The 17,090-nt window shown below is 46.8% G+C and overlaps 1 protein-coding gene across 1 annotated transcript in view; it reads left to right on the top strand.

Moving 5' to 3' along the window:
* The first annotated feature begins 12,384 nt into the window (after positions 1 to 12,384).
* XPR1 (xenotropic and polytropic retrovirus receptor 1) overlaps positions 12,385 to 17,090 on the top strand; it is a 103,394-nt gene continuing 98,688 nt past the window's right edge. Inside the window, exon 1 of the mRNA XM_083446336.1 lies at positions 12,385 to 12,778. Coding sequence (XP_083302462.1) covers positions 12,710 to 12,778 — 69 coding nt within the window. The 5' untranslated portion in view covers positions 12,385 to 12,709. The remainder of the gene's footprint in view (positions 12,779 to 17,090) is intronic.

The following is a 17,090-nucleotide window of genomic DNA, read 5'->3' as shown; positions in this document are numbered from 1 at the left end:
GCTGGTTTGACATCATCTGATAGGAAGTGCCTACAGAGGGTGGTGAATACAGCACAAGATATTATGGGCTGTCCCGTGAATCTGCTGGATGAAATAGTGGAAGAACGTTGCCTCAGGAGAGTGAGGAAAATTGTCAGGGATGATTCACACCCTGGCCGGCACTTTCTTGACCATCTGCCCTCAGGCAGAAGATATAGAAGCACCAACAGGGTAAAGAACAGCTTCTATCCGTGGGCTGTTAGGCTGCTGAATGAAAAGATAACAAGAGGGCAACTGACTTCTGGGTTTGCTGGGTGTGCGTCAGTAAACGAGGGGAATTAAGACTAAGAGAGCTGAGTGGGGGGTGCTCGTGTAATCTCACTGTATACAAGTTGTAGAAGTGACAATAAAGTGTTTCAATTTCAAGTATGTATCAAGAGTTCCCACAAACCCAAGCTGGCCTCCTGTTGAGTGGGATGGGAAACATTCTTCTAGAGTCCCAGAGGAAGACGACTTTCCTCTGACTTTGCGGTTGAGGCAAGGAGTTAAAATTCCTCCAGCAAGCGACAGGAATCTCCATTCCTCCATTTCACCAACTGCCTGAGGTCTTTCGCTTCCTCGTAAGCAGAAACGGCAGAGGATGTACAAGGAAGCCGCTCAGCAGCGCCCAAGCCAGGGGCCTGTGTCTTTACATTCCTGCTAGCTCTTAACTTGGGGGTGGGGGAAGGGGTTTAGACACTCAACAGGGCAGTTTTGCTGATTATTTAAGTGCTCAGATGCTGGTGGAAGCAGCACATGGCTTGTCTAGGAACTCTCCGTGGTGCTGGCAGAGCTCAGCCATTCCCCGCTCTCTTGATTCAGGCCCCTGAAACATAATATTCTCATACCTGATGACTGGTGCTCCAGCTGAGCTCCGTTCAGGTATTACTTGGCACGCTCTTGGCTCTTCAGACAGCCAGTAAAAGACAACATTTCCCCCCTGTACCCAGTCAATGTTTCATTTTGGAACTCGGTACATTAAGCAGTGGGCACTTCGGTTACCACTGGCAAATGTAGGATGACCAAATGCAAAGGATAGCAAGTTCATTGTACTTTTTAATAATTGTATAGGAGAGGCCATTTTGAAGCTTTCCACATAATTACATGAGAAGCTGCAATTAGTAAAAAAAAAACCAAATCTCTTCTGCACAATTGCTAAAGGTGTGGGACCCCTGTCCTCCTTTGTGTCTAGAACAGGCATGAGGAATCCTTGGCTTCCAGATGTTGCCGGACATAGGCAACTGCTTTTTGTGTGTGTGTCATATGAAGGTTATAGCCTGTAAAACCAGAAAATCATTGATACCTGTAGCATTCAGCCTCTTCAAACTTGGGCTGCAACATCAAACTGCAGTATGGAACCTAATTTTATTAAACATTACCTCTCTCTTTCTCTCCCTCCCCGTCTTTCTCTTTCTCTTCTCTTAAACAAAGTCAGCAAACTTAAAAATGGTGGTGGTCACCCCTGTGAAGGACACAATCCAATACAGCGGACGCTCGGGATGTGAACGTGATCCGTGCGGGAAGCACGTTCGCAACCCGCAACGCCGCGTCTGCGCACGCGTGGGTTGCAATTTGGTGCTTCTGTGCATGTGCAAAGCGCGATTTAGCGCTTCTGTGCATGCGCCGGAACCGGAAGGTTTGGCGAAGTGCGCAACCCGAAATCACGCAACCCGAAGCGCCTGTAACCCAAGGTATGACTGTACAACTGATCATGTGTCATCAGTTGATTTCAGTCACAAATACATATGTAGCAACCTACCCCAATATTCTCTGTGTGAAAAGCAACCTTTAAAAAAAGGCAGAAAATGTGTTCTCCCCCCCCCTCCCTGTGGACCAGCTTGCTGAAAAACTGCAAACCCCCCCCCCCCCCAGTGTGAGAGCTCTAAAAAAGTGTAATTACTTTAAAGACCTATTCTATTTATAAAGGTCTCTCCATGCATTCGACAAAACAGGTGCAAGACTCTGCAGTAGCAGGAAGCTGATTTCTGGCAGTCCCAGTTCAAATTTTAAAATGCAAATGATGCGTTTGTTGAGAAGGCGGAAATGTTACAACTGAGGACCACAGTGAACATAATTTACTGCTGGGGGGTAAGAAAAAGGCACTTGGGAATGTGTATGAAGGATTGACATTTTTCCAGAGGCTTTCTTTGTGTCAATCTTACATAGAAAGGTCTCCTTAAAGTATGCCAGAAAGGAGTGTCTTCTCTGTCTCTATTCTCATTTCCTAGCTTAAGGAATTATTGGGGAGCATGGCAGGAATATAAATGGAAAGAAAATGTCAATGTTGACCTACATCAGAGGGGGAGGGCAAAGAAGAAGAAGAAGAAGAAGAAGAAGAAGAAGAAGAAGAAGAAGAGGAGGAGGAGTTTGGATTTGATATCCCGCCTTTCACTCCCTTTAAGGAGTCTCAAAGCGGCTAACATTCTCCTTTCCCTTCCTCCCCCACAACAAACACTCTGTGAGGTGAGTGGGGCTGAGAGACTTCGGAGAAGTGTGACTGGCCCAAGGTCACCCAGCAGCTGCATGTGGAGGAGCGGAGACACGAACCCGGTTACCCAGATTCCGTGACTACCGCTCTTAACCACTACACCACACTGGCTCTCAGTTGCTGCTCACACGGAGGAGGGAAAGGGGCTACATCTTGTGAGAGGGGTCATCTACCCATGTCAGTGTCATCTACTGCCCATACCTAACTGCTGACCAAAATGGCTTATCTAGCTGCTCCAAGGATCACTCAGGACTTTATGCTGGGCTTCTTCTTTCTGAGACTACCCTGCTTCCATCTTGATGGGACAAACAACAACAGTGATGGGTGTCTGGACTGGTTAGATGTTTGTAGGTGGAACAGAAGAGGAAAAAAACGTGATATATTGTTTTGGGGGTGGATGATCCTGAGAGCGTGCCTGCGTGTCTGGTTGCTGATCTATAAATGTAAAAAGAGAAAGGACCCCTGACAGTTAAGTCCAGTCGCAGATGACTCTGGGGTTGCGGCGCTCATCTCGCTTTACAGGCTGAGGGAGCCAGCATTTGTCTGCAGTTTTTCCGGGTTATGTGGCCAGCATGACTAAGCCACTTCTGGCGAAACCAGAGCAGCACATGGAAATGGCGTTATCTACTTGCACTGGTGCCTGAAACTAGAGCGCAAAAAAAAAGCTATTTACCTTCCCGCCACAGCAGTACCTATTTATCTACTTGCACTTTGACGTGCTTTCGAACTGCTAGGTGGGCAGGAGCAGGGACCAAACAATGGGAGCTCACCCCGTCACGGGGATTTGAACCGCTGACCTTCTGATCAGCAAGCCCAAGAGGCTCAGTGGTTTAGACCACAGTGCCACCCGCGTTCCATTGATCTATGGGAAGAGAGAATATGCATGGGTGCATGGGTGATGATCCTGGAGAGAGAGGGCGAGGGAGGGAAGAGGAAGGATCATGGGAAGGGTGCATTGGCTGGCAAAGGGGAAGTTAATTAAATGGGAATTGACAAATGAATTGGGGAGATGACTTGCCATCCCTGCAATGGTAGCTACTTTGTTGGGATGGGACACAGGTGGCGCTGTGGTCTAAACCACTGAGCCTCTTAGGCTTGCTGATCAGAAGGTTGGTGGTTCGAATCCGCGCGACAGGGTGAGCTCCCGTTGCTCAGTCCCTGCTCCTGCCAACCTAGCAGTTCAAAAGCACACCTGTGCAAGTAGATAAATAGGTACTGCTGTGGCGGGAAGGTAAATGGCTTTTTTTTGCGCTCTGGTTTCTGTCACGGTGTCCTGTTGCACCAGAAGTGGTTTAGTCATGTTGGCCACATGACTGGAAAGCTGTCTGTGGACAAACGCCGGCTCCCCTGGCCTGAAAGCAAGATGAGTGCCGCAACCCCATAGTCGCCTTTGACTGGACTTAACCGTCCAGGGGTCCTTTACCTTTTTTACCTTAGTCGTGGTATGCATGACAGCTTCCAAATGCCCTAATGTGCCCATGACAACACACACACACACACACTGCCGCCAAATGATGGCAACCCTGTCAAACCACACCACACAGAAGGCAAAAAGGCAGCCCGAGGATTGCAGCCTCCATGTTTTTTCTTTGTTGTTGTTTAGTCGTGTCCGACTCTTCGTGACCCCCTGGACCAGAGCACGCCAGGCACTCCTGTCTTCCACTGACTCCCGCAGTTTGGTCAAACTCATGCTGGTAGCTTCGAGAACACTGTCCAACCATCTCGTCCTCTGTCGTCCCCTTTTCCTTGTGCCCTCCATCTTTCCCAACATCAGGGTCTTTTCCAGGGAGTCTTCTCTTCTCATGAGGTGGCCAAAGTCTTGGAGCCTCAGCTTCAGGATCTGTCCTTCCAGTGAGCACTCAGGGCTGATTTCCTTCAGAATGGAGAGGTTTGATCTTCTTGCAGTCTATGGGACTCTCAAGAGTCTCCTCCAGCACCATAATTCAAAAGCATCAGTTCTTCAGCGATCAGCCTTCTTTATGGTCCAGCTCTCACTTCCATACATCACTCCTGGGAAAACCATAGCTTTAACTATACGGACCTTTGTTGGCAAGGTGATGTCTCTGCTTTTTCCCTGCTCTTCCTTTCCATACGGTGGGGAATGGAAATGTGGGGATTGGGGCCTTTCTACTGCCTGTCTGAAGGTTTCTGACATTGCACAGCACCATAGCCGATTGTGAGGCACGTCTGTTAAGGTTTCCAATATCTAAATGGAATTTGAGGCAACATGAGATAACCTTAACCCTGGTCTTAAACTGGCAAGTTTTTTTTAAAAAAATCATTGAATAATGAAATATGTTATGTGGAAAGTCACAGCTTTTTGTTCCATATACAGTGGTACCTTGGGCTACATACGCTTCAGGTTACAGACTCCGCTAACCCAGAAATAGTACCTTGGGTTAAGAACTTTGCTTCAGGATGAGAACAGAAATTTGGTGGCATGGCAGCAGCGGGAGGCCCCATTAGCTAAAGTGGTGCTTCAGGTTAAGAACAGTTTCAGGTTAAGAACGGACCTCCGGAACGAATTAAGTACTTAACCCCGAGGTACCACTGTACTTCTAAAACCTTCTTCTGATTCCCAGTCTAAATGGCTAAGATGCTATCTGTGTAACTTAGCCTGGCTCCCCCTCCCCCACAATTAACTTCTGTAATGTAATGTATGAAAATGCTTTTGTGTCCAGGAAGCGGCGATAAGAATTCAGCTCTCTAAGGTCAGTACTTTTTGAACTGCTGATTCTAAAGTTTCTGTTGAAGGGCACCTAATCGCCATTCATTAAAATGTTTTCTACAAACATAATAAAAACAGATAACACCAATGGCCCAGCCTAGGAGAAGCTAATCTGCTATTGATGTTGGGTAATTCCCAAACCAAGGGTGTTGTTTGCTCACAAATTAAAAGGAATGGAATCTCTGGCCGCGTTTTGCAAAATGTTTATGGCAATTGTGTTGTGTAGATTAATTCTGTTGGCTCTGAAGTCAATGCTTTTGTCCCAGAGACCAGTGGGGAAAAGCCAGAACAATTGCCTTTAGATAGGCAGACCCAAGCATGGCAGGTTCATAGAATTGTAGACTTGGAAGGAACTCCAAGGCTCATCTAGTCCAACCCCCTGCAATGCCTCAAATGTTTACATTGTATGATTAAGAACTTTTGGGAGGTGGTGGAATGATCCTATTTGGCTTTAGTGGAAATAAGATAAAGATTTGAGATATTAGGATTTAAGGGTATATGATGTGATTTAAGGGCAGAAGATTTAAGGTTTTTTTCTTCTCTTTTTTTTTCTTCGCTTAGCAGATTGGACTTTGGACAATTTTTTTAGATGTCGATGGGAGAATAAGGTTTAAATGGACTTAGACAAACAAGCGAGTAAGCAGTGAAAGATGGAAAGAATTTGCTGATTTGATTAATACAAAAAGGGAGGTGGGAGGAGGCCGAGGAAATAAGTTATTGAAAGATGAAATTTGAAAAATGGAAATGTTTTCTTTTAAATGTTTTTGTTTTTTGTTCTTTTTTTGTGTTGGTGGGGTGGATGGGGGTGTTTTTATGTTTCTATGCATTTTTATGTATTTCTATTTTTAAATTTCTACTTTTTCCTCTTCTTCCTCATTCTAGTTTATTGTATTTGGGGTTTTTTTGTATTTGTGGAAAATCGAATAAATATTATTTTAAAAAACCCCAAATGTTTTCATTTGTCTTCATTACTATTTCCTGCCCCCCCACCCCTGAACACATATAAACAGAGGTTTCAAAAAGTTTAGGAGTGCGTTTAAATAGTATTTTTAAATTGAATGAAATTGTTTTAATAATCTTTCTCTCTTGACTCTCTGCACTTTGCTTCCCTTTACTGGGAATGCACAATGGCAAAGTCACATCATCAATGCCCACCGGTTCCTTATTTTCCTCTTCTGCTTGCTTTCCATGCTTCTTTCCTCACATGACAAGCAAATCTGTTAATCTTTTCTGTGAACCGCCCTGGAACCTCCGGGTATAGGGCAGTAAATAAATTCGAGGAAGAAGAAGAAGAAGAAGAAGAAGAAGAAGAAGAAGAAGAAGAAGAAAGCGTTAGACTGAGGTGGCAGAATTTTGGACTTGGGGAGTACGGGAAAATATGCTTTGTCCTTAGTAAATTAGCACTTTACACAGGAAGAAGAAGAAGAAGAGTTTGGATTTGATATCCCGCCTTTCACTCCCTTTAAGGAGTCTCAAAGCGGCTCACATTCTCCTTTCCCTTCCTCCCCCACAACAAACACTCTGTGAGGTGAGTGGGGCTGAGAGACTTCAGAGAAGTGTGACTGGCCCAAGGTCACCCAGCAGCTGCATGTGGAGGAGCGGAGACGCGAACCCGGTTCCCCAGATTACAAGACTACCGCTCTTAACCACTACACCACACTGGCTTTACTGCTGCCCCCTCCCCCTGATCTGTTATCATACTACAAGGGGTTTTGCCTTTTTTATGTGAAGGAGCATTAAGAAATATTGCCAACTCCTTGCTGTTTAACAAATCCTGGGAGCCCTCGCCTGTTGTGCAAAATTATACAGTCCAGGCACAGGCTGACCACCACCTTTTTGTGGCCTTGCCTTGAGCTCCTTGGAAGAAAGGTAGGATAAAAAAATTAAAGTATTTTTAAATACATACATACATACATACAGTTCCCCCCCTCCATCTGCCACCTTCCTTCTTTCTCCCTAGCTATGTTATCATTTTGGAAATCTTAACATGCTTGACCTTTAGACAGCCTCCTTAGCCATCCTGTTCAGGAAACCCCTTGAAAAGCTGAGACAGATCTAGGAGCTGTTAAGACTTGACCTCGGCATGGCACTTACAAACATAGAGCATTTAATGCAGCAGAGAAACTGGAACACTTCTTCTGAGGTCATTATTATCATTATTATTACCTTGGTCACAACTGTCCCCCCCCCCCTTGAACATCATCTTGACAAACTCTAGTGACACAGAACGATTCCGGTCCATTTGTGAAAGATTGGCAGCATGAAGAAGAGGAGTTTGGATCTGATATCCCGCTTTATCACTACCCGAAGGAGTCTCAAAGCGGCTAATATTCTCCTTTCCCTTCCTCCCCCACAACTAACACTCTGTGAGGTGAGTGGGGCTGAGAGACTTCAGAGAAGTGTGACTGGCCCAAGGTCACCCAGCAGCTGCATGTGGAGGAGTGGGGAAGCGAACCCGGTTCACCAGATTACGGGTCTACTGCTCTTAACCATTACACCACACTGGCATGGTCCTATGTACCAACCATTTCAATGGGGAGTGCTTTAGGATTTGGTGCAAAACCCCTAAATGGACAGATCTTGAAGGTATTCCACCACTGGTGTCTCTACCCAGAGACTTACCACCAGGAATAGACTGGTGGGAAACTACCTGGGCTGGCACAAGACATTTTGGCACTTGAGTTGAACCACAAAAGGATGACCCTCCTCAGCAGGGATGAAGGAGTGAGAGAAGATCTACAGGGATGGGTGGAGACCAGCAGCACTTCCTATTTGCCAAGAGGCCTCCAAGGAGTGCGACAAAGCTGTCGCTGCCACCACAGCAGAAGCAGCAGTGGACAATCCATTCATTGGAGGCCTGGCCTCACGGATGGGCTGCCCCTGGAAAAATACACAAGTATTTCCCTACTGCTAGACCACGCGGGTGGCGCTGCGGTCTAAACCACTGAGCCCTGGGCTTGCCGATCCAAAGGTTGGCGGTTCGAATCCCCGCAACGGGGTGAGCTCCCGTTGTTTGGTCCCAGCTCCTGCCCACCTAGCAGTTTGAAAGCACGTCAAAGGGCAAGTAGATAAATAGGTACTGCTCCGGCGAGAAGGTAAACAGTGTTTCTGTGCGCTGCTCTGGTTCGCCAGAAGCGGCTTAGTCATGCTGGCTACATGACCCAGAAGCTGTCTGCAGACAAACGCCGGCTCCCTCGGCCTATAGAGCGAGGTGAGTGCTGCAACCCCAGAATCATCCGCGACTGGACCTAACGGTCAGGGGTACCTTTACCTTTACCTTTAGCACAAATCAGCTGCTGGAGGGGATGAAAATGGAGTAGGGGTGGGTTTGTGTCAGAGAAGATATGGGACTGAATCCAAGATAATGTTCTACCAGCAAAAGGCATTAAAATACCGCCCATTGAACTTAAAGGTGGACCATAAACCATCCCCCCCCCATCTCTTACCAGTGTGCCCACGTAGCTGCAAAGGAGCATAGCATTTTATGATCCACTTAATCACAGCACACCCAGGGGACGAGGCAATTGTAACTTAAGCCTACTAGCAGCCTGATTCTGTGTAGGTTTACTCAAAGAAGCTTAGCCTTAAATAAGCGAGGACTGCATCACAGCCTTCAAGAGTTTGTGGCTGAAGTGAGATATGAAATGGGGACATCTCAGCTCACATCCTCGACTACACCAGCTGTCAAGAAACACAAAACTATACACTTCTTAGCAAAGAAGTTGCTGAGTGTTGCTGACGGTTAATGTCATCGTAACACTGCATATTGCTGGAGCAGGTTGCCTATTGAGAGATTAACGGCACAATCTTAACCATGTCTAAGCAGAAGTAAAGCTTCACTGAATTCAGTGTGGTTTGTTGTTGTTTAGTTGTTTAGTTGTGTCCGACTCTTCGTGACCCCCTGGACCAGAGCATGCCAGGCACTCCTGTCTTCCACTGCCTCCCGCAGTTTGGTCAAACTCATGTTCGTAGCTTCGAGAACACTATCCAACCATCTCGTCCTCCGTCATCCCCTTCTCCTTGTGCCCTCCATCTTTCCCAACATCAGGGTCTTTTCCAGGGAGTCTTCTCTTCTCATGAGGTGGCCAAAGTATTGGAGCCTCAGCTTCAGGATCTGTCCTTCTAGTGAGCACTCAGGGCTGATTTCCTTCAGAATGGATAGGTTTGATCTTCTTGCAGTCCACGGGACTCTCAAGAGTCTCCTCCAGCACCAGAATTCAAAAGCATCAATTCTTCGGCAATCAGCCTTCTTTATGGTCCAGCTCTCACTTCCATACATCACTACTGGTCAGTGTGGTTTACTCCCAGGTAAATGGGGTTAGGATTGCAGCAACCAATTTCAAGTTCAGCCTAACTGAATAAGGAATTAACTGAAAGGGAGAAATAGGGGTGGGTGGGTGCAAACATATGGAAAACGTGGGGTGGGGCAGTACTTTCTTACATGATATTGTGTAAAACTAGCTAACTCTCAAGGATATTGATTTATTACAATCACAATAAAAATATACATTGCTCAGTTATATTCAATCTTGCGTTTATAACGTCTGCAATTTAAGAGTAAGCTTCTTTTAAAATGTTTTTATCACTCATAATTATAATTAAGCCTTGCCACACCTTCTAAAAATTGGGAAGCCACAGACATGTTACATGGCTGGCATATAATTTCCACAGCACAAAAGGGGCCCTGTGTACAGTATACATGTATTTCAAAATCTGCAAGCATGCTGTAGCATGGAGGGAAGCAAAACCTGTAACATGGCAGAGTTTTGAATCGGAGTCAGAGAACATATCGTAACGTGATTCGATCCTCGCATTGAAAATAACTGCTACTAAATCGCCATGAATTGGCAGAACACAAATTACACTGGCATAACAATACCATTGTTGTGCTAGTCAGAAGCTATCCTCACCATCACATTTACAGTCATGGACTCTCAGTAGGCAGCCCAGGACCTCCATCCACACTGCCCAGGCATGTACCCTGGAGAGGTCACTTTGGTGCAATTTGACTTCACCCTTGGAGGCGCACTCCATTGTCTCTTGAGACAGACGGATGCCAAGAAAAGCTCACTTATACACATACCTACACCCAGGGCTTTCCCCCCCGGGGGAACTCTTGGGTGGGTGTCATTGCCATTCTAAGAGAAAGAGGTGAGTTCCGCCACCTCATTTTCTAGAAAAATAGCACTGCCTACATCAATACGGGTTTGTGTACGTATGTGTGTGTGTGTGTGTGTGTATAGATATATATATATATATATATGCATGTATAAATAGATATATGCATATGTGTGTGTATACATATAGGCTTTCCATACGTTAGGAAAATTCCTGACATGTCCTGGTTTCTGGGTGTAAAAACGGCGTCTGAGGGGAAGTTTTGCCGAAATGGCAAAATGTGAAGGAAAACCCGGCTGTATGGCGACACAGTGGAAAAAGCAGTGGAAACAGCTCACAAAGCTAAAGTTTTCCCCAAATTTGTGTTTGTTCTCAAAAAAGCTCAATAATTAGGGTGGTTTCCTAGAAAAAGCTCGACAACTTTGAAGGGGTCAGGAATTCTGAAATATGGCAACCAGTGCTGGATTTATGTATAAACTAAACAAAATAGCTTAGGGCCTCACTCTCTTGGGGGCCCCCAAATATTTTAAAGGAAAAACAACAACACCTGGATGTACATTTCCAAAATATAAGATAAAAAACAAATAAAATAAAACCTACATACAGCAACAGTGTTTTGTATTGCGTAGGTTCCTAAGATGTAAGTAATGGGCCCTGCCTGCTTGTCTGCTCCCTATTAATATACTTCTTCTTAATTGTATTTCAGTTCAACAATTACTTTGATAAAATACATATTTTGTTATGTGTAAATGGCTTTAGATACCTATTAGGTCATAGATTACCATATAGCATACTGTATATTCAACACAAAAAAGCGACAATTTGTTGTTGACAAAGGACAGCTGGACATATAAAGGGCCCCATTACCTTCAGTAGCTTAGGGCAGGGGTAGGCAACCAGATGTGGCCCAGTCGCCTTCTCAATCCGTCCCACGGACGGTCGGGGAATCAGCGTGTTTTTATATGAGAAGAATGTGTCCTTTTATTTAAAATGCATCTCTGGGTTATTTGTGGGGCATAGGAATTAGTTCATTTTCCCCCACTTCAAAATATAGTCCGGCCCCCCACAGTAGACTGGCCCACGGCTGAAAAAGGTTGCTGACCCCTGGCTTAGGGCCTCATCAAACCTAAATCAAACCCTGCTGGCAACCCTATTACATACACACACACACTTTTGAGGAGGTCACTCAGCCATTCCTCTGTATTTTCTTTTAGCAGATCCAAGATGACCAGGTAACAGCAAAAACTGCAAGGTTTACAGCGGGGGCAATGAGAACACCCCCCATTATTTGATAAGTGATGTCAGCCTCCAAAATGTATTTTCTGTAGTCAAGGTTTTTTTTTTACCTCTATCTACATTTTCTGTTCTTTTATTGCTATGGCTAGTGGCTGATTCTCTCTCTCTCTCTATATATATATTACATATACACGCGCACACATTTATACATACCGGTATGTACATACCCCCCCTCCCCTTGCATTAAAACACCATTGACAGCCTGGATAGCTCAGTTGGTTAGACCATCGTGCTGATAACGCCAAGGTTGCAGGTTCGATCCCTGTATGGACCAGCTGCATATTCCTGCATTGCAGGGGGTTGGACTAGATGATCCTCAGGGTCTTTTCCAACTCTACAGTGCTATGCTATGCTATGAATTGCAGCGCGTTCGGGAAGGGCGCGCCAAAAGGCTGCAGCACTTGCTAAACAGACGCTCCCCGCAGGCTGCGAAATCCCGATCCTTCCACCGCAGCGGAACCTCGCGGGGAAAGGGGCGTGTCCCTCTCTGGACGGCGGCGAAGGGGCGTGTCGCTTTGGCGGTGTGTGTGTGTGTGTGTGTGTGTGTCGGCCCCGCCCCCTTCCCGCCCCGCCTCCCTTAGGGTGGTGCGCGCGCGCGCAGGCTGGGGAGCAGGGGTGGGCGTGGCCCACCGCGGAGCCCTTTCCCCTTCTCTCTCTCTCTCTCGGGGGGCGGTTACCTAGGCGATGACGTCAGCCCCGGCCTAGGGATGGGGAGGCGGGCTCAGCGGGGCGGAGAGGCAAAATGGCGGCGGAGGCGGCGGGCGCCGCTACTGCCTCAGGGGCGCCGGAGGAGGCTGCGGGGCCGCGGCGGGCGGCGGCGGTGGCGGCGGCGCTGAGGAGACCCTGAGCGAGGCGGGGACGAGCGGCGGCGCGCTTTCGTGCCTGTGGGTTGCTGCTGCTGCCGGGAAGGGCGGCGCGCGTGTGCCTGTCTGAGGGGTCTCATGTGCGGCGGCGGCGGCGGCGGCGGTGGTCCTTCGCCCTCAGGAGGAGGAGAAAGAAGCGCCTCATCCCGGCGCTGCGTCCGCTGAGCCGGCTCCCCGGGCGGGCAGGCAGGCGGCAGGATGAAGTTCGCCGAGCACCTTTCCGCGCACATCACCCCGGAGTGGAGGAAGCAGTACATCCAGTATGAGGTAGCTGCTGCTGCTGCTGCTGCTGCCGCCCTTGTGAGGGTCGAGGGGGAGACGCAGCGAAAGCGGGGTGTGTGTGTGTGAATGGCTGCAGTGGCGTAGCGTGGGTTGTCAGCACCCGGGGCAAGGCAAGTAATTTGCGCCCCCTAACCCGTGGATTTGCGCCCCCTAACCCGTGGATTTGCGCCCCTAACCCCCAGATGTTGCGCCCGGTGCGGCCGGCCCCCCCTGCGCCCCCCACGCTACGCCACTGAATGGCTGCGAGGGGTCTGTGTGTGGTTGTGAGGGGTGGGCATAGAGCGGTGTTTTGGGCTTCGGAGGAGGCGTGGAGGGAAAACAAGGGGTCTTTGTGAAGTCCCCCCGGGCGGGGAAGGGCGAATGGGTTAGGATATGGGTGCGCAAGGCTGAAAAGTATGGTGGGTGGGTGTGAGAAAGCAGGAGAGGCGAAAGCGCTTGTTTTCGAAGGCGGGGAAAAAACAGCTCCCAATTTATCTTCCCCATCCCCCCACCACCCCCAATGCTAGGATATCTGCGGGTGCTCAGGTGCGCCCCAAGCGCAACACTCCGCCGCCCCCGCCCCCCTTGGTGCGCCGCATTCTCTCCCCCCCCCCGGACTTGGCTCGGGTCCCTCCCATCTCTCGCGCGCGAGCCAAGTTTGCGGCGCTGCCGCGCAAGGTGGTGGTGCAGCTGCAGCAGCTTCGACCTCCTCACCTGCCTCGTTGCATTTCGTCTCTTCTTCCACGGATTTCCTGAAAGCACACATATATATTCTCCCCCCCCCCCACACACCCCCATGGCAATCCGCTTCGGGAAACTTGGCACCGAGGCTTTGGGGGGGAATGAATATGTGTGTCCTTTTAGCAGCCTCAAGCAGCCTCCCTCCTCCTTTGTTGAAGGGTGCAAAGCTGGTCTCCTCCGCCACTGGGATTTTATTATTTTTTAATGGCTGCAAAGCCCCTGTATCAGTGCTGTGATAGAACATTGCTGGGTTGCGGGTAGAGAGGAACTGTAAAGGTTATCTGGGAAGCGCTTAGGAAGGAAGCTAGGTGGCACCCTATCCCAGGCTTATCAATACCCTCCAATTCTGACACTTGGAATTTTCCATATCAATTGTTTGTAACTGTCCTTGATCAGATGCCCGAGTTGCTATATACCAATGGCTTAGTGTTGCTTAACCACGTTTTGAGAATTTGCCTGTGTTGGGCTTGAGGGCAGTGTGTGTGAGGATCTGAGTGTGAGCTGCCCTTGTGGGTGTGGTGATTCCTGGAAGTGGTTCAAGGAGACTGGTTGCCAGGCCCATAGCATCAAACTAGATACATGAAGGCCTGCAAAAATACAATCCCTCCCTCCCCTCTTTTCTGGACCCTCTCATCTCTACTCCTCATATTTCTTTGAGGTTTGGCTTTAATGTCTATAGTTTGCCTTGAAGATTTTATCTTCCTTCTGTCAGTGCCTTCTGTTGCAGTTTTGATTATTCATTGTGTTTTATCCCTTTGAGGCTTTCTCTAATAATGCAACACCTTTCCATTTGCCATATCTGTAGCATGGATTTTCTCCAAAAAGTAATCAACCGTACAAGCCAAGCATGTATCTACCTAGAGCCCTCATGCTATCCCTTGTTTTTGTGAGTCTCAACTGCTCTGTCTTTTGTGGTTTTTATCTGGGTTAGGCAGTTTTCGAGAATTTAGAAAATATATCTGGGCATTTCTTCCTACAGTTTCCATTGTTTGTGTTTGTACTGACTTCAAGTCCGTATAAGGAATATAGTATAAGCATGAATGCAAGTATTTCAAGAGGGAATTGACCACATATTTAGTCAGGTGTTTCAGCTCACACCCCCCCCCCCCCCGAGACTTATATACAAAAAAGGTCACATGTAATTATTTGGTTACCCTTTTGAAATTTGTTCTTGTTTCTTGTTTGCTTAGGGGAAAATAATAGCTTCACAAAATGTCTGATAAGCTTTAAGGAGCATATTCTTAGTGAGTTTGTCATACAAAGACTTGGGTTTTAGCAAAAGCTTAGATTCTCTTGGATTGTCTGCTGTCCTGTCATTTTCACTTGGATTCTCAAGAAGATAACCATGTACATGTAGTCTCCAAATCAGCCTATGATTTTCACTGACATTGGAATTTGAGGAAGGGCAAGTGGCTGTTAAAGCGATCTTTGTTAAAGGACAGCACTGAAGCTTTGGGCGTAACATCTCAAATTTAGATGCATGGAGAAATTAGTAGGAAAACATACAGATTGCATTCACCCCTACAAGTAAACAAGGACGAGAGACCTTTTTATTTTATGTAGTCTCCGTAAGTGTGAAAAGCAGCTCAAGGGCTGTGAGAACTTTATTTCAAATGGTCTTTTAGATGGCCTGAAATGCTCAGTCAGTTGACTTTTGCCTAATGCATAAGTAGCTTTTCAGCACCACTGTCAGTTCTCTGCATGCAACAGCTTGGAATTATATTCAGTCCGGTAGACACTGAGCAAAATGCGTTAATGTAGTTTTCCAATAGCTCCTCCTAAAAATGAAGTAATGAAGAATATTGCTACTTCAGTGTTGAGACTAAATAGGTTTGGCATATTCATAACAGTGCTACTATTAGAAGGGATTATACATACAATGGTATGTATTTTTCAAAACTATTTTTCTGTTAAGTGTTTAATAAACACCGGCTGTCACAACAGATACCATTATGTTCATGTCTTTGCCCCCACCCCGGTTGAGGTTTGTAGAGGGTGCATCAGGGAGACAATAACTTTCAGGAGGGTTGAATTGGTCTAGGAATTGCAAGCTTTGGAGTTTTATGTAGACATGGATTCTGTAAGGAACTTGAAGGCAAACTATGCCTTTATTTGTACCTTATTCATGTTAATATGTCTACTCAGATTCTGCAGCTTAAACAAAACTCAGATAATCTTATCTATTTGTCAAGGACAACTTAGAAAAAGCTATTTTTTCAGAAGTTCTTATACACACACACACACACACACACACACACACAATAAATCACAATCGATAGGCCATAGTGGAAATAATAAAGATGCGGGTGGCTCTGTGGTTTAACAGGGCTTGCCGATCAGAAGGTGGGTGGTTCGAATCCCTGCGATGGGGTGAGCTCCCATTGCTTGGTCCCTGCTCCTGCCATGCCAGTTCGAAAGCACGTCAAAATACAAGCAGATAAATGGGTACTGCTCCAGCGGGAAGGTAAATGGCTTTTTCGCTGGCCACATGACCCGGAAGCTGTACACCGGCTCCCTCGGCCAATAAAGCAAGATGAGCGCCGCAACCCCAGAGTCGACCGCGACTGGACCTAACAATCAGGGGTCCCTTTACCTAGTGGAAATAATAGGACTATCTGCCCCAGATTAGAGGCTTGTCTTACATCAAAAGTTGTTCATAGGAAGAAGAAAGTAAACACAGGTCTTTATGAAACCATAGCTCCTCCTAAAAAGGCGTTGGTATAGTTTGTGGTTATAGTGTAGCATGAACAACTGGGTTCAAATACCTATTTAGCGCAAAGCTTAGAGGCAGAACTTGGGCTGGTAGCGCATGCTTGGCTTAACCTATCTCACAGGGTTGTTAGGATAAAAAGGGAGGACTGTCCCTGGAGCCCTGATCAAATTCTAGAAAGGATGGGCTAAAAAACTCTGCTGCTGCAACTTGTTTTACACTCCCATTCATGCTTACGTAACCCAGTTGCTGTTCCAAGGAAAGCTGGTTTCTGTGACTTGTTACATTAAGCAAAATTTGTCTAGCATCTTCGGTCTTTTGCATAATTTTGTTTTTATTAGTCATGGGGAAGGTACAAGGAGTTTATGCCTTGGCATAGAAGTGATAATTGCCTACAACAGACAAGCCAGTGCCGCCTCAGGCTACTGAGTCTTCACCAGGCATTGCATGTTCATGCTTCAAACATACCTCAGTCAGCAACAAGGTGCTGATTTAAACATTAAAGCTCCAGAGAAGCTGCTTCATAACCAGTACGAAGTTCCATATTTTTTCTGTGCTTGTGCTGCATCATCATGCACAATCTAATCTAACCTAAGCCCTGAATACCTCCAGAACAGATTAATATTAATAATATTTGTGAATGTATTGAAGAGGATGCAAGCAATTTTAGCTGTAAAGTAGCCCACTGCAGGAACAGATGACCAGGTTCTAAAAATCAATACCATTTGAAAAAGCTCTGCTAGGCAGCATCTTAATAGCATGTTGTTGTTGGACCCCTGCCATCAACACTGACATGCCACAGAGTTTCCACCCTGAGAGCTGATATAGCACCGTGGCTGGAAGACTAGTTGCAAACTGTCTGATTTG

Source organism: Podarcis tiliguerta, assembly GCF_965153285.1.
Source record: "Podarcis tiliguerta genome assembly, chromosome: 6".
In the NCBI taxonomy this organism is placed as follows: domain Eukaryota; kingdom Metazoa; phylum Chordata; class Lepidosauria; order Squamata; family Lacertidae; genus Podarcis; species Podarcis tiliguerta.
Note: the sequence above shows the minus strand (reverse complement) of the source record. Positions and strands in the feature narration are given on the sequence as shown.